Raw genomic sequence first — 21582 nt, forward strand, 5'->3', positions numbered from 1 at the left:
GCTAAGCAATAGCTATATCACAATAACAGGATTTGTTATGGCAGACAAATAATAATAATAATATTATTAATATATAACCAAGAACAAGTCAATTACGTGTAGGAAAGTTAGACCGAAAAGCTAATTATCTTTTTTTCCCTTTTTTTTTTAAAATTTATTTTCATTTTGCCATTAGTTAGGATATGGAAAAGCTGGCGAAATAATCAAAATAAAATGTCACCAAAAAGAAGATCTCTATATAAACACTCACCAATCATCAATGAACACAACAAACACAGGCAAAATGCAGTACCATTTTTCCATATTAGCTTTGCTCTCAATATTTTTCTTCTTCATTTGGGTAGGATTTGCAGACGACAACACTGTTAAATTCGATGAAAACTATGTAATTACATGGGGAAATGATCATGTTTTGTCTTTAAATCAAGACACTGAAATTCAACTCTCAATGGATAAGTCTTCGGGTTATTTACCTTCTTCTCTCACTAAATAATATTATCATTTTTTTTATTTTCCACTATACCCATTTTGCATGCTTTTGAACTTGTTGAAAATTACAGGAGCTGGGTTTGGTTCGAAGCTGAGTTATGGTACTGGGTTTTTTAATATGAGGATAAAGCTACCTGATAAAGATTCAGCTGGAGTTGTCACTGCTTATTACGTAAAAACCATATATATATATGATTGTTTAGTTTTCCTTTTTTTTTTCCTCTTAATTATTTTACTAATGGGTTGATGGTAATGGTGGCAAAGTTAACTTCGAAAGGAAACAAGCATGACGAGCTGGATTTTGAATTCTTAGGGAATAGAGAAGGGAAGCCTATTAGCTTGCAAACCAATGTGTTTGCAGGTGGTGTGGGGAATAGGGAACAAAGGGTTATTCTCTGGTTTGATCCTAGTGCTGATTTTCACAACTATCGAATCCTTTGGAACCAACACCAAATTGTGTATGAATTCATCATCTCTTCCCCTCCTCCTCTCTTTTTTGCTTTACATCACTATTTTAATACCCTATATCTTTATAATTTTTAAAGAATTAAATCAAAATTTTATTATTTTTAAAGAGATCAAAGTACAATTTTACTTTTACTAATTCAAAATTTTAAAAATTTAAAAAGCTTAGATAGAAAATTTTCTATTTTAAAAGGACCGCCTGTTGCCAACCCCTAGATATCCCCTTATTGAAACTAAGGTGTTAAAAAATAGATATTGTTTATCTTTTAACATATTTAATCTAATTATTCTATATATTAATACAATATTTATCCTTTGAGAATTTAATTAGAATATTTCAAATTAATAAATTAATTTTAATTTGATAATTTAAAATAGTTATTAGAGCCATATATGTTACTTGGATTAAGGTGAATTCTCTTATATAAAAGTGTTTGTAATATACCCATTTTATATGTGTTGATTTACAATTTTTTAAAAATTTTATATAAAAAATATTTTTAAAATAATATGTATTAATTTGTGAAAGGTGAAGTTTTAGTCATTTTTAACCGAGTTGGTATCCAGTTAACTTATAATATCATATCAACTCATATTATTTTATGAAAGGGGAGATTTTAGTCATTTTCTATTTGTGTTAATTGTGACACCAATTCAATTATTAACATCACTTAGAGAATTGAGATGTATCTACATGGTGGTCAAATTTTGGTTTTAAGCCCTCAACTATGTTTAAATTTGTGATTTATTTCTTGTACTTCAATTTGACATAATTTGATCTTTTATTGTTATTATATCATTTATTAATCCAAATAGTTAACACAATTAATTATTATGATTAAAATATTAAACAAAGTCTCCTACACAAAATGCCAATGTTAGTAGTGATAAGTGGAATTAGTATTTTAAGAAAATTCACATAAACATTTTAACTAATTTAATTAACACTATTAACAAGTTAGGCTAACTAATAACATTATAATAGTTGAGAAATCAAATTATGTTAAATTAAAGTATATAAACTAAATCCTAAAGTTGAGCATACTAGAAGGACCAAAACCACAAATTGACCCTTTCCTAACACACACATATATATGTGTATGTGTATGTATCATGGTCTGGAAATAATAAAAATTGTATCTAAATACACAGATTCTATGTGGATGACATCCCAATTAGGGTATTCAAAAACAACACAAACATTGGCGTTGGGTACCCATCACAAGCAATGAAAATAGAAGCTAGCTTATGGGATGGAGATAGCTGGGCAACCGATGGTGGCCAAACCAAGATTAATTGGAGCATGGCTCCTTTCAAAGCTCATTTCCAAGGTTTCGATATCAGCGGTTGCCCGAAAACCGACTCCAACAACAACAATAATAATAACAAAGACTGTTTTTTACCCGAGCATTGGTGGAATTCGGAGAAATATTGGACGTTAGACTCGAAACAAAAGACAAACTTCAAAAATGTAAGAAAAAAATATATGAATTATGATTATTGTTCAGACCGGAAACGATATCCAGTGCCTCCTCCGGAATGCCTCGTCAATAGCTAGATTACGATGAGGTTTGAGGTTCGAGATGATCAGTTTATGGCCGGAGCTTGATGGGGTGAACTTGAATAGTTGTTGAATAAGTGAAAATAGATGTGATGGGATGAGAGTTGAGGGCAATAATGAAAACACAGTAAATTGTTAGTAAGAGAAAAATGTGTATTCATTTAATTGTTACTACTATTTATTGTTTATTATACCAATAATAATTAATAACCAAATATTATCATTTAGGTTTGGTTACTTTGGTACATTAAGAGTAGACCCGAATTTAAGTTATTATCCGAATAAATTTAGCATTTAATTTAAATAAATAAATTCGGGATAATTCTAATTTTTTTTAATAATTTCATTCTAAATTTTGATTATATAGGTTTTTTTTGACACAATATTTAAAACTATTCATAGTCCTTCCCCAACTTATAAATAAGAGAAAAATGTGCTTCAACGTACTTAAACTCATGTTCTCTTACATTGACAACAATACACATACCAATCGAATTAAGACTCAATCCATATATAAAAATGGTTAGGCCACATAAAAAATGTGTGGAGGTAGAAGTTCTTTCTTGCACTGCATCTCTAAGTGAACTTTTTTTTCCCTTATTATTTTATATTGCTATATATATAATTTTAAAAATTAATAATTAGTAGTATGACAATTATATTCTAAAAGAACGGGATAAATATTAAATTTATATATATGAATTTTAGTTTAATATGTAATTTGAGATATGAACTTTAATTTTGGTGTAATTATAAACATGAAATTTGAATTGTGGTTCATATGTACATATTAAACTTTGATTTTGATTCTATTGTGCACATTTGAAAAAAATGAATACATACATTTATTTTCATTCGGTTAATATAATTATTTATGTATGCAATATATCAATAAATAATGGTGCTAATTTGATTGTGTTGTCGTTATTTTGTGAAAATTGAATTAAATCAAAATTTTATGTATAAAATCGCACAAAATTAAAGTTCATGTATGACATTGTACATTATCAAATTTCATGTATAGTTTTGATATTTATCCTTAAAAAAGGGCATAACTTGAAATCTCTATGGGTAAGAAGAACAAGCTTTTATATTCATCGAGGTTGCATGTCTGAAATTGTTATTCATGTACTGATAGAACTACTTCCTTGTTCATCTTTAAACAAATGATCTTTGAATTGATGTTTCATGACTTGCATATGAGCTTTGTTTTGAAGTCGGGAGTGACATGATTTCGTTTCCAATCATAGTAATCACATCCGACATGGTCGGTCTCTCTGTTACAGACTCTTGCACCCATAAAAGACCCCCATGGATGCATTTCAGTGCTTGAGATCTCGAATCTCCGTCGCCTACGGCGGAGTCGTCAAGTAGCTCGAAGCTTCTTCCACTTTTCCAAAACTCCCAAGCCTGCAAAACAAAAGTAATGGGACTTAAGCTTGAAAATCATAAAACTTTGTGAAAAGGGTTAATCATATCGGACGTCCTAAAACTATGCTCAAGTTTTAAACTAGTCCTTGAACTTCAATAACATTTTAATTTAATTTTTAAAATATTAGTGATGGGTGTCGAATCCACCAATATAAACCTACACCTAATTTTGCAAATTTAAGCAGTATAGGGAGTAGGGTCGATCCCTCAGAGACTGGGTTTACTGCAAATTGTTGCTCTCTTGATCAGAGATATGTCGGGACAGTTGTTGTGCCCAAGATATTAGGGGAGGATAAAATCGAAAACCTGGAACCTAAACTAAATAAATAAAACGCGTAAAAAGTAAAAGTTGAAAATGAAATAATAAAAAGCAGTTAAATAAATTTGAAGAAAAAATTAATTAGAATAAGCTCAGCTTTAGGCACAGGTTTTTCCTCGTCTTTGAACCGATCCTCGAAATTAGATGAACATCTCTTTTCCAATAAGCTAGTTATAGTTACCAAGGACGCCTCGGACACCAACTCTTCCTTGTGTAAATTAGTTATGGAACGTCCAATAACTAACCCTTACCGATCGAACAACCATGAAACGTTCGTGATTTAGAACTCCGGCAGCTTTGCGTTCTAGAAGAGCCTAGCTCGAACCAATGCCCTCAACCGCGTGGGACATTTAAATCCGGTTACTACTTCCCTTGACGGAACCAAACAGCAATCTCCACTTGGCACGCCAATGTGTTCACAGAAAACCGATTAGAATCGTTCCTTTCAGAATTCCAACTGTACGTCTAACCACACTAAATCAAACAACGTCTTTTTTGACTTAATGTTGGTCTGACTTTGTGAGCTGATAAAATCATACTCTTAATCCGGAGAAATAATAAGTACTGGAATTTAGGAGTTAATTTGCTCGGGTTCGTAACTCACAGGTTTTGACGAGGCTAATTCTGACCTAAAGCTGAAAATGGATTTAGTTGGCTAAGGTTTGGGACATGTTGGTATTGGATAAATTAAATAAGGTAAAATGGGTGAAAGGATGGGTGACGTGATTGAGTATGGGGGCTGGAAAAATATGTTAAAGTGGGGTGGTTGACTATTGGAAATGAAAAGGGAATTTGAAAAAAAAGTTGTAAATGGTAAGTGGTAACAAGCTGGAAATTTAGGAATTGAAAGTAAAAGAAATTAAAGACAACAAAATGCTACGTGAGAATTAAAGAAAAGATTGCTTTCAAAGATGAGAGCTTGATTTATAACTTGATTGATGATTAAAATGAACAATGTAGCCTCTATTTATACTAGTGGCCTTGCTAAATTAAGAGCCAACTAGTATAGAAAATCAATGAAAAATATTCCATGATATAAAAAATACCCCAAAATAATTTCCCACTAAGTAAATAATTTCAGCTAATTATTCTTGGAAAATTTTTGCTTTGGCCCTCCTTTGCTTCTTTCTTCAATCTAGCCCAATTGTTTTCTTTTTCTTCTATTTAGCCCCAAATTGCACACCTGCACAAAATTCAACAAAAACATGGAAAAATTAGTGGTGTACTCTCATAAATTAACCAATTTAATTACATAAAATATGTAACTTTGGCATTTAATCAATTAGTATCATATTATTTAGGTTAGCTTAGCCATTAATTTGAGCATTAAATAGCAATTTAAATTTAACATGAAACATATTTAAATAAATGGATCGAATTGTAGAGACATGTAATTATTGTATGGACAGTTTAGATGTGACCTAGGGTTAAAAAATAGCCTTATTTTTTTTAATTATTGGCACTTTTATATATGTCTGATCCAAATTAAGTTGTGCATATAATAAGTATACACGTATTTATAATTTGATCTTTGTATATTAAATATACTCTATATGAAACTTGAAATAGCATTTAACACATAAACTAACATTTAAGTTGACGAAATGATAGAACTGATACAATATTAATAGTTTAAAGACTCAATTAAAATATTTTAAAATTTTAATATCAGTTTAAATGAAAGTGACCCTACAAATTATATGATTTAATTTTAGATTTTGGAGATAAAACAAAACTAACACATCCAACTCAATTCATGGGACAATCATGTTGAAAAATAACCCAATTGATCTTTTGACCACTAAAGATCTCCAACGACAAGACTCTAAAATTGTAAACATTCAATTTTTTCGAGAAATTGTCTTCCATGACATACTCTGGTGACATATAAGCACTACAATTGATGGAATTAAAAGTTGTTTTTAGCAATTTTTTCTTTTAAAAAATACAAGTCAAAAGTGACATATGTAATTAGTATTTACTTACTATGTTCTAACAACTCTATTCGTATTAGCTTCGGATTAATTTCACCCAAAAATTCTAGCCATGTTGAAATCCAAAATCTTCGGATTCATATCTCAATAAAGTAGAATATTACTCACTTTTAAATTTCTATGAATGACACGTAATCTTGAGTGTCAATAAAGATAAAGAAGTCCTTGGAACAATCCTTTGAATGATGTTAAACCGTGACTTCCAATTCAATTGCTCTCTCTTAGTTGGATCTACATGGATGCACGTTACACTTAAATCTTAATTTTTTGGAAATGTATTACAGTGTCCGTGCATCAACTATAAATCTAAGAAAGTATTAACGAACTGAATAGAAAGAAGTCCAAGCTTTTGTTCGGCATGTATTTGTAGATCAGCATCTCTTCGCCAGCTTTAACTCAACAACCCAAAAGTCTAACAAGATTCATATGCTGAAGTTTAGCAATAAGAACGAGCTTGTTCTTGAGCTCGACAAGTCCTTGTCCTGAACTCCTCGACAGCCTGTTCACTGCTATTTCTTCGTCATCGGGCAATTTCCCCTAATAAAACCGTTTTGCAAGTCGACAACCGGGAACCATGTTGCATGTAGCACCAGGAAAAAAGGCTGGTTTATTGGTATCTGACAATCTCCCTTCCTGTTTCAAATGCCAACTTGACATAGCCCCATTTAAAACCGAATAGCTGAAATAGCTCTCATTCTCATTCGAAACGTAGCTGAAGTTGTAGTTGTTTTGAGAAGCTGTGAAAGGAGACGTCAACCATACAATGTTTTTGAAGCATTGATAATTCATGTTCAAGGCGCCGCTCGTCCAAAACACCTCTCTGCAGCGTCTTGCGATTAGTTGATCGATGCCACAGCCATTTTTACCCCATGCAAGAGAAAAAGCTTCTCCGGAAGCAGCAACAAAGTTACGTGTTAGGCTACCTAGGGAAGAAGTAAGTGTCCATTTTCAACCATTTTGGAAGTTTTCCCTAGCTTCACTTCACGCAGCAATGAGTCTGTAGGGAAATCAAAGCTTTCCTACAGGATTCCCCTGCTGGAACAGTCAGGATTCAACTCCGTCACAACAACATTCCCATCATCTTCTAAGGCAGCCGATGAGCTTCTCAAAGCTCGACCGGGATTCAGGACGATTGGATTCCCACAGTCTTGCATAATCATCAATAAACCATCTCCATCCATTGTGAAATTCCCACTGCGACCATAAACTGGACTGGCTCAGCCACCCACACCGTGCCAGCTTCATTGTACCTTAATGGCAAGTAATGATAATCATCGTTATCGGAATCAACAAAACATACAAAATCTAACTTGAATCTCCCATTAGCCGAAACAAGGGAGTCTTCAAGCCCGATCAATCCATCAGGTATAATGGTGTCACTTTGCGCATGCGATAGGTAAAACCCGATTGATCATTTAAACAACACCAAATCAAATAAAAAATCACATTTGTAATGTGCCTGGATTTGAATTTCAACATCTATAATCCATTTACTTATCTCAAAAAACGGATTAGTCATCGTATTTTACAAAATTTTGCTTTTTGATAATTGCAAAACTCTAATCTGTGTTGACATGTGTTCAGACAAGGTCAGTACATGGTTCTTGATGATTATGTTCCTCTGATTTTTCAGCTATTACAAAACACAAAAGGGATTAACAAACTAATAAAAAATCTAAGTTCAAGTGAATTACCCCTTTTCTTTTTTACAAATCAGTACCCGAAACTCAGATTTCTTTTCGAGTCACTTCGGAATTTCCCTCAACTCTTGTTTCCTTGATTCTGAAGATTTTGGTTATCTTCTAATAACCGGTCGTACTCGAGTAGTAAATCAGCCGATTGTTTTTGGAGGGAAGCAACGTGTGCTTCGGCAGTTTCGATCTTTCTGTCTTTCTCTTCAGATTCAGACTTTAGCTTTTTCAAATTTTGTGATAGAGTTGAAATTTCTTCTTTCAGTTTCTTAATCTCCAAGGACGCTTTATCATCCTTCTCTTTAAGCTGCTTTCTCTCTTCATGAAGACGTTGGACTTCCTCTGTTGAAGATCCGATGCTACTCCTCAACCTGATAAGTTTTTTAATGTAATGGTGAATACGATCAATTATGAACCCAAGGAATAGGGTGAAACCTACAAGAACAAGTTCAGACAGTCAAATACGGAGGATCTACTCAATATTACATATGAAGCTAATACCAATGGCTAAGCAATTCTCGTTACTTTCAGGTCAAGCAATAACAGAGAAATATATAGCAATGCGGTAAATTGATAAGTAATACCACGAAGTCATGAAAGCTGATGCACCGGCATCATTTGACCGCTCAGACTGGAGCTAGAGAATGGTAAAAGAAATGAGAAACCAAGGCATCATCAAAGACCTTAAAACAATGAAAATAATCGGAACAACCAGACACCTTCAGCAGTTGATCACATTTCCCCCTGATATAAATTAAAGAGGATATGGCTTCCAAAGTAAAAGAGTGACAACTGGAACGGAAATTTGACCACAAACTCACAATTTAATGAAAAATACTATCATCTTATCAGTGGCTGCACCCTGAAAAACTTATCGGTTCTACACACAAGCGAAAGATACACACGAACTTGTTTGTTTACCATACGTAGCATATGACTATTGCAAAGAAATGAACTGAAAACAAGCATCGTTCGATCTTTATTACTTCCTATTCAAGCAAACAAAGCACCCATCTTGTGAAAGATAAAGATGAGTATGTTTGGTTTACCATATGTACCACATAACCTTGATATGCTAACAGTTGACCACTCACTAATCAATACAATATTCCTCGTATAATTCACATTATATGCACTTTTTCAGCGAAAAGTTGCATACATTCAAGCAAAAGAGCGTTAAATTTGAGAGAACTGTTTTCAAATCCTTGACAGCAAACACCTTGAACCAAATGCATTGCATGGTAATATAGCTTTGTACTGTTTAATTTTAACCAAAGGAGTTCATTACAAGACATATAAGAGCATATAAGTCACAAGACGATGTTACGGTTCATAGCGAGAATAGTCCAGTCAGTTTGGTTACATATACATAAGCTTATTTAAGCTGACTATTTCAGAACACTACACGGAGAACAAAAACACAAATGCAGCAATGTTAGACGTGTCTCTTGTGTTATTCTAGAATGTGCTAATAGATGATTGTGTTAGATCTATGACATCTAACCGCCCACCAGAAACAGCGAATGAATGAAAAGATCCACCAAGATATTCTTGGTATGGAAACACATGTATGTGGATGCGAGGCACAAAGGAAAAACAGAAGAAACATATATTGTTGTTCCAATTCTTCATTTTTCCTTTAGTATCTATGTTTGACACATATCCATATCCTCCAAATATAGGAAAAAGCTTTTAAAATTAAACATACCGTAGCTAGACATACACCCCTATTCAACACTCACACCCGAATTTAACACTTGTTAAAAGAATGCAGTAATGCACCACCAGTAACCATCATTTACTACCTTTAATAAACTGATATGCAATCATTTCTAGCCCTTTTGACCAAGCTACTTTTCCTTTCATTATGAATATCAATGGACTGGATAAAAGTAGCATAGAGACACTTGTACTAGAAGTCAGATTGCATTTTGCCCCCTCTACTCAAAAAAGGGGCAAATTAGTCCCCATTTATAGATCAAAGAACAAATTGGTCCTTTTGTTAAAAATTGTATCCACTTCTACTATTAAAAATTAGTCCCTATACATCGAATACATAGCATGTCATGTATAATTGTTTCGTTATTCTATCAGCAAAACCAGTTTTTAATGGTAGAACTTGATGAATTTTTTACTAGAAATGACTAATTTGCTCTTTAATCTAAGCTTACAGGTACTAATTTGCCTATTTTTTAAGTAAATGAGGTAAAATGCAATCTGAATCCTTGGAGTGTTTTTGCCTATTTGTAACTAACACACTACATTTTAGCAGGAAAATGAAAAACACTAAATAATTTTTTGCTAAACCAATCTAAATTCCAAGAGATTCATACAACACACAAGTAAATTGAATATGGGTTAATGTTGAAAAATGAAATGCAATATTAACGCCCCCCCCCCCCCCCGGGGCGAAAAGAAAAACCTAGAATTCAGCTGAAATACTAACATGAGGGGGAGCAAAAAAGGCATACCAATGAGTGAAGCTTCAAGCAAGTGAGTTCTCCAAAGAACTTGATCCATAGGTGACATAGTACCAAGCTTAGCACCTTTGTTTTGGATCTTTAAAATGCTCATAAAACTTGATAAAAGGATTGCAGACATGGTGCCAGCAATGGTTTTCACAGTTGCAGGACCTTTCCCCATTTTTAACTGATCTAAGCTCTTTATAACAAGTTCTCTTAAAGGACCAATCTTTACCAATAAAAGGAATGCCATTACACCTTCCGCAAAGAGAACCAAAAACAATAACTGAATCATCTCCACGAAAAAAAAAAGGACTTGATTGTGAAAGTTGAAAAATTCAGCAAGAAACCACTAAGACCAAAAAACCCACTTCAGTGAAGTAGGCTAAAGATCTGCATACTTAGCGCAAAGTAAAAGAAGAAGCCATTTTTGAATAAATTTACTGCAACTTTGTTTTGACAAGCTGAATTATTAATTAATATAATGGACTTTACTTTTCTTAAGGTGAAAAAGGGAAAAAAGAAACATGAAAAGAAGCCAATTTTTTCTTTGTTTTAAGCATAAATTATGGCACTTTTTCTTTTAATGAGAGACAGGACATTGGAAGTCTAAAAGTCTGGATAATAATCATATGTTGGGTCTCATCATTTGTTAATGTTTAGAAATATGTTGAAAATTTTTTAGAAGATAGATTGGTTTTTTAAAATTTATCGATTTATGTTAGTTTTAGAGAGAGAAAGTAAAACGTGTTTTATAGGGTATGTTTTAATCATATCAGTTAAAATTAAGGTCCTACAATATGTGTTTTTACTAAAATTGGCAGGTTAATTTTTTATTCAAGTGGTTAAATGTTAGTATTTCTCAGGTTTGATTTCCTCTTATTCAAATTTTTACTTTTTATTTCATGTTATTTTAAGCTCTTTTTCTTAATTAATATTTTTGATACCTTAACTATTTTTGTTAAATGGCTATATAATTATGACTTTATCCTTAAATCTTAAGTTTAATTTCATTTATAAACATTTTAATATGTTCTTTTTATTATTTTAGGTTGTTTCAAAAAAATTAATATTTATAATTAATGAATATATTGTTTTCAAATTTTTTTATTTTTAATTAATAAGTCTTTTATTTATAAGATCAAATAATAAATATGTAATTATTTTTAAAAATATCAACTAATCTTTTAGATATATTTTTCTTTATATGTCAAATATTCATTTTTTACCTATACTGCAGGGGTATGGTTATTTTATTATTATAAAATCAAATAATTATTTCAAATATCATTGTTTTTCATCTACATTGTGGGTATGATATTTCAAATATTTTATATGTGAAGTATTTCAAATAATTGTTTCAAATACACATACAAAAATATGTCAATATACTACTCATGATATGGATTGAAAAATAAATATTACACATATAAGAAACAACATGAAATAAAAATACATGTTAAAATGCTTATAAAAGGAATTAAACTTAAGACTCAAGGATAAAATTACAATTATCTAGTTATCTAACTAAAATAGCTTAAAACAACATGAAAATAAAAATAAAAATATGAGCGAAACGGAATCGAATTTGAGACTCAAGGATAAAAGTTATAACATTTAACCATTTATCAATTTTCACTGAAAAAGCGTTTTCAACTAATGTGGCTGAAAGCCATTCCCTCTCAAAAAATAATATAGATCGATAAATTTTATTATTTATCCACCAATAGATTTGATATTCTATGATTAGAAAATGTATAGTGGCAATTATTTATTTGCGTTTAAAGTTGATAATAATTTAATCAGCAAAGCATTCAAAATAATAATAATAATTTCAAAAGGCCACAAAATTATGGTATACAAATATACTCTGTAAATCAAACAATCATATTTATTTCCAGAAGAAAGAACTTTATCCAATAATTAATGTTACAAGTGGAGAACATATGCTTTTTTCCCTTTAGAATAAGTAAACTAATATTTAATATATATATTATTTTTATCAACAGAAAAAAATACATTAAAATAAAAAATTAAAAATCTGAATTTTTTTAAAATTATAACTATAATCACTAAAATCAACTACCACAAAATACAATCTTATTGATAATTGAAATATGTTGAAAATTATAAATTATATAGGTTGAAACTCGAATGTGGAATTTCCAAAACAATCTCACCATTAAATTAATGTGATTTTTTATTAAAATAGATATTTTAAGAAGGGTCAATAATTGAAGGGATGTCTAAAGAACAGCAGCCGACAAACAGATAAAATTAAAAAGAAATACATGAATATTATATATATTATATTAAAATATCTATTAATATTAAAAATCTACACGCTATTCTAGTGAAATAAAAATTTAAATTATAAATATATGTTAAAAATCTCATCCAATAAATAATGAAATATGTAGTTTGAAATTAATTAATAATTTTCTAAATATGTATGTTATTAAAATAAAAAATTTTGAGTTTGTGCGAATTAACTTATGACACCAACTCAAACTGATAAAGGTAATAAAATATGCATAATAAAACTAAAATGTATAAATATATTTAAAAGGTGTTGACTAACTGGTAACTTAAATGTTTTATTAATGCAATTAACGTGAATTCACATCCTACAATAAAAATATTTTTATTGGTTTTTTAAGTGGAAATATTTAAATATCCTCGAATAATATTACCTATTTTAATTATGGAATGACATTCCTGTAACTTTCTAACTGAGTCGGTAATCCGATTAAGGGTGACATTGTCTTAGTTAGGAGCTTAAATAATAATATAGATTGTTTTTAAATATGTCAGAGTTGTGTGACCCAAATTCCTGTTAAAGAAATAAAATACAGTGGAATCCGTATAGAACTACTCTCCTTATATTTAACATTGATTAGAATAATGTTTTTCAACCAATAAATAGATGTAGTCGGAACTCCTATTGTATTATTCGAATTTCAACATTAGTGAATTTTTTTCTCCTGACCCGTAGTTTTTTTTCCCAAAAGAGTTTCTACATTATAATTACAAATCATAAATAATACATGTTCCACCAATTATAATTAAAATCAATTTAATAAAAAGCATATCGAATTGGAAATGACCCACATGGTTTAACTTAAATGCAAATTACTTTGAGGTTTGAAATATGTTATAGATCCTTATACACTTCAAAAATTTAAAATTCAATCTTTATATTTTTATTTTTAAGAATTTAGTCTCTCAACTTTTTAGATTTAAAATTCAAATTTAATTGTTAAAACATTACATTCTGTTTGTTAAATTTATTGGTATAATATTTTGAAATAAAAAATGATACTTATCTGGTAATAATGTAACTACAGAAATGACGTTGTAATGAACATGAATTTAAGAAAATACTTTTAACATTATTAAAAGTTGAACTCAATTTTGACCTTTGAAAAGTAGAAAACTAAATTTCAAAAATAAAAATATAAGAACTAAATTCTAAATTTACTAAAATATAGAAATTTATAACAAACTTAAAACTTTTAAAATCAATAATATTAAAATTAAACTTTAAAATCAATGTTATTAAGATTAAACCAATTGGATAATACGTAAATTGGGACAAAGGAATCGAACAAACCTTTAAACAAACAACTTGGATTCGATAAAAACCAAAATAGAAAAACAAATGATTAAACCAATTAAGCTGGTTTCTAATTTTTAAATAATTTATTAATTTTTATAATTTTTAATTAATCAACTAATGTATACAGATTATAAAAGATTGCTTAAAATCCAAAGCACAACCTAGTTGGCAACATAATTGATATTAATAAACATGGAGAAAGACACAAGTTGACAAGTCAGCCGCCAATAGAATTAAACGGCGTTAAATTTTGGACTCCTTTTTAACAGTTTAGCCAGCAAAGCCGAGCCTTTATAAACTCTTGCTACTTCCAGCACAAAAAATGACTCCTTCCACTCCCCAACGACAGCATAAATTTAGATGAAGACGTTAAAGCATTGGTGTGGAAGGAGAGAAAACTTTGCCTACGGTTTGGGTTTTTGAGAGAGACATCTGAAACTAAGAAGGGACACAGATTTTTATTACAGAGAGATAAAAAAAAAGACCAAAAGAAAAAAGAGAAGAGAGTGAAAGGTCAAACTTTATCAATGGCGTGGGTCAACGGTTGATAACCCTCTTTCTCTCCTTTTTTTTAAAAATCTCTAAATTCTCTCTCTTTCTTTAGCTATCTTTGAATTTCACTCGAAGGGTTCTTAAAAAAATTATTTGATAACAAAGTAGCTTCTTTTTATTGGGAATTCTGGGATTCTTTCTCAAGTTTGCTGAGAGAGAAAGAAATGGCAGTAAGTTTTTTTTTTTTTTAAATCTTTATTGTGTTTTGGTTTAGTTTACGGTACTTTTCTGTTTGTTTCCCGAGAAAATTTCAAATAAGCTGAGAATTATGGAATTCATTTTATCAAAAACTCTTGTTTTAGTTCTTTATTATATGATCTATTGATTTGGAGATATGAACTTAGGATTGTTTGAGATTCTGGTCTTTTATTTTCTTGCCTTTTAATTGGTTGATTGAACTTGCGCATCACTTGTATGTGAATATTCTGATCTGGGTATATTTTGTATTCTTCTCTTATGGATCAAATTGCCTTACACAAATTTATGGGTTTTTTAGTTTGATAATGCAAATAAAACTCAAACCACAAAATAATGTGGATTAAATTGATTAAAAGAAAAAAAGTTGGAGACAGTGAGCTATTTAAGTTCCATCTTCTTAAGAGTGTTCATCCAAAACTAATTTGAATATAGGGTTTTGGGTATTTGTAACACATTATATGTTATCTCTTTTCTCTTTATTTAATCTTTTTTTTTCAACTAATTTATGAACAATCATTGAGTTGTCATTTCGGTTTTGATTTCGGTTTCGGTTTTAGCAACGATCTCATGTACCCAAGTTTGGCAATTGGGAGGGTGAAGAAGATGTTCCTTACACAGCTTATTTTGACAAGGCTCGTAAGGGTCGAACCGGAGGGAAGATTGTGAATCCGAATGATCCCCAAGAGAATCCGGACTTGCGTCGTGATTATGTGGCTCCAAATAAAGCTCCTCCGGCTCCGAGAACGAAACCGGAAGCAGATGAACTGGTAGGAGATGGACCTGTTAGAAGGGGACATGAGCGTGGAAGGAGCAGGGATGAAGGTGACTTCAAACAGTACGCCGGCTCTCCGGTACGTCATGACAATGTCAACCGTAGAGCTCTGGGGGACAGTACACCTACACGTTATGGTCGTGAGGCTCCTAGACAAGGTACGAGACCAAAGGTTGGATCCGAAAACAGCATAGAGAAGTCACCACTCCATCACCAGGCTCGGGTTGCAGGGAGAGGTACCATGGCATCACCTGCATATGAAGCAAAGACTTTGTACGATAGTAGCCACGGCACTCCCGGGAGATCCAAAATGAGGCCAAATACTCGAAGCGATGAAAGTGTAATTTCTCTTCTCCATGTCATTTCATTTAAACCTTGTTGTTGTCTTAAAACTTGTTGCTAATGAACTGATTTCCAATACATTAGCCTGATGAAGGTGCTGCTGTTCCGAAATTCGGTGATTGGGACGAGAATAATCCGGCATCAGCTGATGGTTATACTCACATTTTCAATAAGGTGCGAGAAGAGAGGAACAATGGGGGCAAGACACCAGGCATGCCAGGTGAGCAATCTCCGTACCGTACCACTCGGAACCGGAAACAAGCTAACAGCAATGCTAAGGTACATTGTTCAGGAACCTGTCCAAATACCGCGTTTCTACGAATCTTATATAAATTCCTAATTATATATGCATTTCTTGCATACACTTTTTTCCTACAGAGTTGCTGCCTTCCATGGTGCCGAAAATGAGTCCAGTCGAATACTGTAAATACATCGAAGGCTCCTTCGAAACAGAGTAATCTCTTTCAAAGCGAGGATTATTATATCCACTTGTGTGCCTTTTCTCTTTGATGATAAACACTGTATTCTATTTGGTGAACCTTTTTCTTTCTCGGTTATTTTATCGGTGTTGAACTTCCTTTTTTCGTTCGTTATGTTATTATCCGGCACTTGGGTAAGCATAGAGTGCAACTAGTGTTTAGGTCTTAAAATCTAAGTTTAGTGTCTGGTGGTTCTCCATGTTCAATTTAATGTAAACTAAGCATTGAATGTAGTCAAATAATTAACAAATATTTTGAAGAAATGTGTATGTAACTTGTGTTTTGCTAGTTTAATTCAGTTTTTTATTAGTTGAAACTGATTTTAACTGTTTTTCGGTTCAATGGATCTGCTAGCCTGAGTTTTTATTTATTACGTGTAGATTACGATAAAAAGTATTCTCCATTTCAGCAACTCAAAGGCTCGGCAACCTCATCTAGTAGGTTTCTTTCTCCATTCGGTACGACCTCGGTTTATTTCCCGCCCATCACTGGACAATCTCAAGAGATGCAAAAACCGATGACAATCGTGATCATCTTCTCTTGTAGTTGCAGTTGCAGTTGCAGACCCATTTGTTCCCACTGATACCATTTTGGAACCCTCTGTTAGTTCCAGACCGGTAAGTGAATCAACCACATTGTACTGTTGGCATTCCCGTCGGTAATCCAACGTGATAGCTTGCAGTTCATGCGTGTCGATAATCTCTTTCGGTATGCTCTGGCCGTACAGACATGCATCATCGTTAGCTTACAAAAACCAAATCAGTTTTGGACATTGAAAGATTTTGTCTTCACTGACCTCGAGAACCCATCCGATATAGGTTACGTTATTGACATGCTGGTTCATGTCAAGATCAGCTCGTCTTGGCTGCGAAATTTTAAAGGAACATTAAGACTTCTGACGATGAATATACGCTTGCTTATTATTGTTCGGCTCGTCATGTTGAGATCTTACCTTAAGTCCTAGCTTGGAATACCGAACAGGATCTTCTAATTTAGCAATCCTTTTCAAACTCTTATTGTTCTTCTCCGAAAACGCTAATCTGTAAACACGAGCATCACACAAATGATACCGATACAATTTCCGAGTCGAAGGAAAACGCATACCGAGGTTCTCGTGGACAGAAGATGAGATATTCTTCCTTGACATCATCACTAACTTTTTGCATCCGTCTCGTGTCCTGGTTCATCATCACCCATTTGCTGCCATATGAGATTGACTTCATGTTATAGATCTTCTAATGTGCAAAGAAAAGGGAAAAGAGGGGCCGAAGATGAACCTCGTAGCTCTGCCGAAAACCTCACCAGTAGCGACGTCGTTTAGGATCCAATCCCTACGGGTTCCGATTCTTCCCTCGTTTTGACACCATGTTTCAATTTCGATCACATCCCTCCTACAGTACAAAACCGAAGTCAAACCATGAACCGAGAACATGAAGAAATGTCGGGTTAAGTTTAAATAAAGATGGGTACCAAGCAGGGTACTTGTATACTTCAATGTGCATGCGAGCAGTCACCCATATGAGATGCAATTTTCTCATGGTAGGACTGGTACCAAACCCATCTGTTGAAAATCCAACACTTTGAGCATGGTTACTTCCAACCTCCTGCAATTCATAAAAATAAAAAAATAAAATAAAATATGTCATAGGTTCTAGTACTCTTCACAAATTCAGAATTTAGTCCTTATACTTTTATTTTCATGAATTTAGACCCTTTACTTTTAAGATTTCAAAATTTAAATTCAATTGTTAATATTTCAATATTTCACTTGGTAACCATGTAACTAAAAAAAATAATGTTGTAATAAACTTGAATTTAATAAAATAATTTTAACAGTATTAATAGTTGGATCTAAATTTTGAAATCTGAAAAGTAGAGGGACTAGATTCTTGAAAATAAAAGTACAAGGATTAACTTCCAAAATGTTTGAAGAGTGTAGGGAATTATGGCAAATATTAACCAAAACGAAAATATATATGAAAATGTGGTAGGGTTTCATTTAGGGTTAATATATCGTATGATACCTATATTTGATTTTACTATTCAATTTGGTACATGAGTTTTTTTTCTTCTCAACTTGGAACAGCATGTTGGGCTTATTGACCCGTGAACCAGTACAAATTGATTAAATTGGATTAAAAATTAATTTAATCAATGATCTGATTGGTTCAACCACTGATCTGATTCTAAAACCTTGTCGAAACCGGACTTTGTAAAAAGAAAATAGAAAATAAAAGGATACCTGCAATAAATTAGCAATGGTTTCAATAGTGGCAATTTTGTTAATCCCAACCTCAAAACCTCTAATGATAAACTTTTCTTTGTAAGAGAACCCATCTTCCGTCAATCCACCCAACCGGAGCCGGTTAACCAAACTCGACCCGACCTGTTGCTGGCACGACATAACGGCTTGAACCGGCGTCAGGCTGAATTCCGAGGAGGAGGGAGAGCAGGAGACTACGGCGCGTGGGCTCTGCCGACGAGACGCAAGTGGGCCAAGTAAACCCACAAACCTACATTGAGCCAAGGCCTGATTTAGGTCCGTCACATTACAATAAGGAAACTTCAACATCTCTCTCGCTTTGCTTTTTCCCAACAAAGTAGAGACCTTTTAGTTTCATTTTATATTATTTGCAAGACCTTGTATTCTTCATAAATTTAAAATTTAGTTTATATACTTTTATGTTTAGAAATTTAGTTAATTTACTTTTCAGATTTCAAAATTAAGTTTAATTATTAACAAAAGAGTTAAAATTAATTTGTTAAATTCATGTTTATTACAACATTTTCTTAGTTATATTGCTACTGAGGTTTTTCTTTTTCTTTTTTTTAATTTCAAAATGTCACATTAGAAAATTTAACAATGGTAGTAGTTGGATTTGATACTAGATGGACTAAATTCACAGAAATAAAAGTATAAAGACTAAATTATTAATTTATGTAGAGTACAAGAACCTATGGCATATTTTAACCTTATTTATTTGATACTTATGGGACTAGGGATCTAGTCAGTGGTTTATAATTGACATTAGGCTTGCATATAAATTACGGCATTACCATTTGTCACACATAATCCATGTTCATGAAACAATTATTATTTTGTTTTGGCAAAATTATGATGTTAGTCTCTCCCATATGCTAAAATTTAAAATTTAAGCCATATTTGATGGGTTATTGACAAAATTAAATTAATTAAAATTAATATTTTAACAATTTAATTTTAATACATATTAAATAATCTACAATAAGAAATCACATGATAGAATTTTTATAAAAATATAAAAATGATAAGTAAATAGTGAGTTACTTATCACTTATTACTTAATAAAGCATATTTTCAATTAATTTTAAAGTATACTTTTTATAATAATAAATTTTATATTTATTAAATAATTTAATTATAATTTGTACTTAATTTTAATTAATGTATCAAACATATGATATAATTTAAATTCAATATTTAATTAGGGCAAATCCAATTTTTAAGGCAATAATAAATTTTTAAAAATAGAATCATAATTAATATATTCAATTTTATAATATAATTAATTAATTCGATCAAAAAGCAGCCAAACTATTTTGAAATAAATATTTTAAAATGCCCCATTCTAACTCATTATACTGACATTAATATTTTAAGATGAATAATAATTTTAAAAAAATCAACGCTAATATATAACTAAAAAAATTAATCATTTAAACTAACTAAAAACAATATAAATAACATCATCAAATCATTATGTAATAATATTGTGAAGGAATATAATATAAGATTTGATTCACGTAGTCATAGTTTTGTCGTGAGTCGTTTTTTTCGTGCTTTGTTTGTTAGCTGAAGGTGGTCTGAAGTTACACGTGATTGATTTTGTATTTTTGTAATTTTAAAATTAATATTATATTAAATACCAATTTATTTCTCCATTTTAATATATTAAATATTATATTAAATATTGTTAGTAAATTTACGTTTTAATCATTGAACTTTAAAAATTATAAAATGATTATTCAAAATTTTTATTTAAATTCCCAAACTGCTAAAATCATTGTTGTATGGTTTCTTTTATTCGCATCGTCATGAACTTATGAACTAAAATTCAAAATTTTTTTCTCTAATCTTTAAAATTAATTATCATATCAACTTGAATTTAAGATATGTTTTTTTTCATTGATGAATATTGATTCATCCGATTGCCGAATCATCACTCGAAACTCATTAATTGGACTTTAAAAAAAACCTTAACAATTCAATGATTTTGTTGTAACTTTTTAAAATTAAATGACCAAAAATATAAATGGCATTGGTTGTATTTTACCTATACTAAATTATATAAACTAGGAGTGAGTGCCAGACTGAATTGAGTGAAAATTTTTTGAGCCAATCGAGTTGATAAGCCTTATTTTGTAAATTTTCAAATTGAGTCGAGTGAAATAAAATTTAAGTCGAGTCAAATTAAGTGAAATTGTAACACCCCCTAACCCACATCCGTCGCTAGAATAAGGTTTCGAAACATTACCGAAACTTATCGATCAAACAGACATAAATTTATACATTGATATCACATAATATTCAGGTAAAAAACCAATTAAATTCATACATAATGTCACTTATTTGAGCCCTCGAGGCCCAAAATACGTGTTAAAAACAAATCAAGACTAATTCGGAGGCTCAGAGAATTTTTTGTAAAATATTAAAAATTTTCAAAGCTGCAGGGTTCACACGCCTGTGTGGTCAGGCCATGTATCTCACACAGTTCAGTCACACGCCCGTGTGTCTGGCCGTGTGGACTCAAAATGTACCTTTAACAATAAGTTTACCATTCCCTGCAAGCTTAAACAATAAGCAACTCAAAAATCGTTCGTTTAACAAATTCAAAACACAATCAAACACATCCAAAATATGTCAAAACAATCATCTTAGGTTTCTAACCAATGTATCCTCATAGGTATCACAATTATATCATCAAAACATTCCAATAAAACATCATTCAAATCCAATTTGTAAACATTCCAAATTCAATCTATTTTACCTATTTCATGTTTATTTAAACATTAACTTAAACTTGCCATAATATGACCTCAAACATAAACACATATTTATATGTATATAACACTCAGTGTTTCATCGATTAAACCGAAGTAAATTGGCACCCAGTGTCTCATCGACTCGAAGTCGAATAAATCTTGAACTCTTCCAATCCTATGGCATGT

At 31.4% G+C, this 21582-nt stretch overlaps 4 protein-coding genes across 4 annotated transcripts; 2 read left to right on the plus strand and 2 right to left on the minus strand.

The window, feature by feature from the left end:
* Positions 1-247: 247 nt before the first annotated feature.
* LOC105792358 (xyloglucan endotransglucosylase/hydrolase protein 2) lies at positions 248-2760 on the plus strand. Its single transcript, XM_012620897.2, has 4 exons — positions 248-464; positions 561-661; positions 754-947; positions 2107-2760. Exons 1-4 carry the CDS (start codon positions 260-262, stop codon positions 2510-2512), a joined length of 906 nt encoding a protein of 301 aa, XP_012476351.1. The 5' UTR covers positions 248-259; the 3' UTR covers positions 2513-2760.
* A 5022-nt stretch (positions 2761-7782) lies between these two features.
* Positions 7783-10896, minus strand: LOC105792359 (uncharacterized). The gene is made up of 2 exons (XM_052634340.1): positions 10422-10896; positions 7783-8385 (listed from the first exon to the last, which is right to left on the minus strand). The coding sequence occupies exons 1-2, from the start codon at positions 10705-10707 to the stop codon at positions 8021-8023; spliced, it is 651 nt and encodes a 216-aa protein (XP_052490300.1). The 5' UTR covers positions 10708-10896; the 3' UTR covers positions 7783-8020.
* Positions 10897-14477: 3581 nt separating this feature from the next.
* LOC105792363 (RPM1-interacting protein 4) lies at positions 14478-16668 on the plus strand. Its single transcript, XM_012620903.2, has 4 exons — positions 14478-14753; positions 15339-15893; positions 15980-16174; positions 16274-16668. Exons 1-4 carry the CDS (start codon positions 14748-14750, stop codon positions 16301-16303), a joined length of 786 nt encoding a protein of 261 aa, XP_012476357.1. The 5' UTR covers positions 14478-14747; the 3' UTR covers positions 16304-16668.
* Positions 16669-16804: 136 nt separating this feature from the next.
* Positions 16805-18946, minus strand: LOC105792361 (oleoyl-acyl carrier protein thioesterase 1, chloroplastic). Its single transcript, XM_012620900.2, has 7 exons — positions 18617-18946; positions 17845-17978; positions 17652-17765; positions 17479-17574; positions 17327-17414; positions 17171-17239; positions 16805-17089 (listed from the first exon to the last, which is right to left on the minus strand). Exons 1-7 carry the CDS (start codon positions 18944-18946, stop codon positions 16805-16807), a joined length of 1116 nt encoding a protein of 371 aa, XP_012476354.1.
* Between the last annotated feature and the right edge of the window lie 2636 nt (positions 18947-21582).

This window comes from Gossypium raimondii, chromosome 8, assembly GCF_025698545.1.
Source record: "Gossypium raimondii isolate GPD5lz chromosome 8, ASM2569854v1, whole genome shotgun sequence".
Lineage (NCBI taxonomy): Eukaryota > Viridiplantae > Streptophyta > Magnoliopsida > Malvales > Malvaceae > Gossypium > Gossypium raimondii.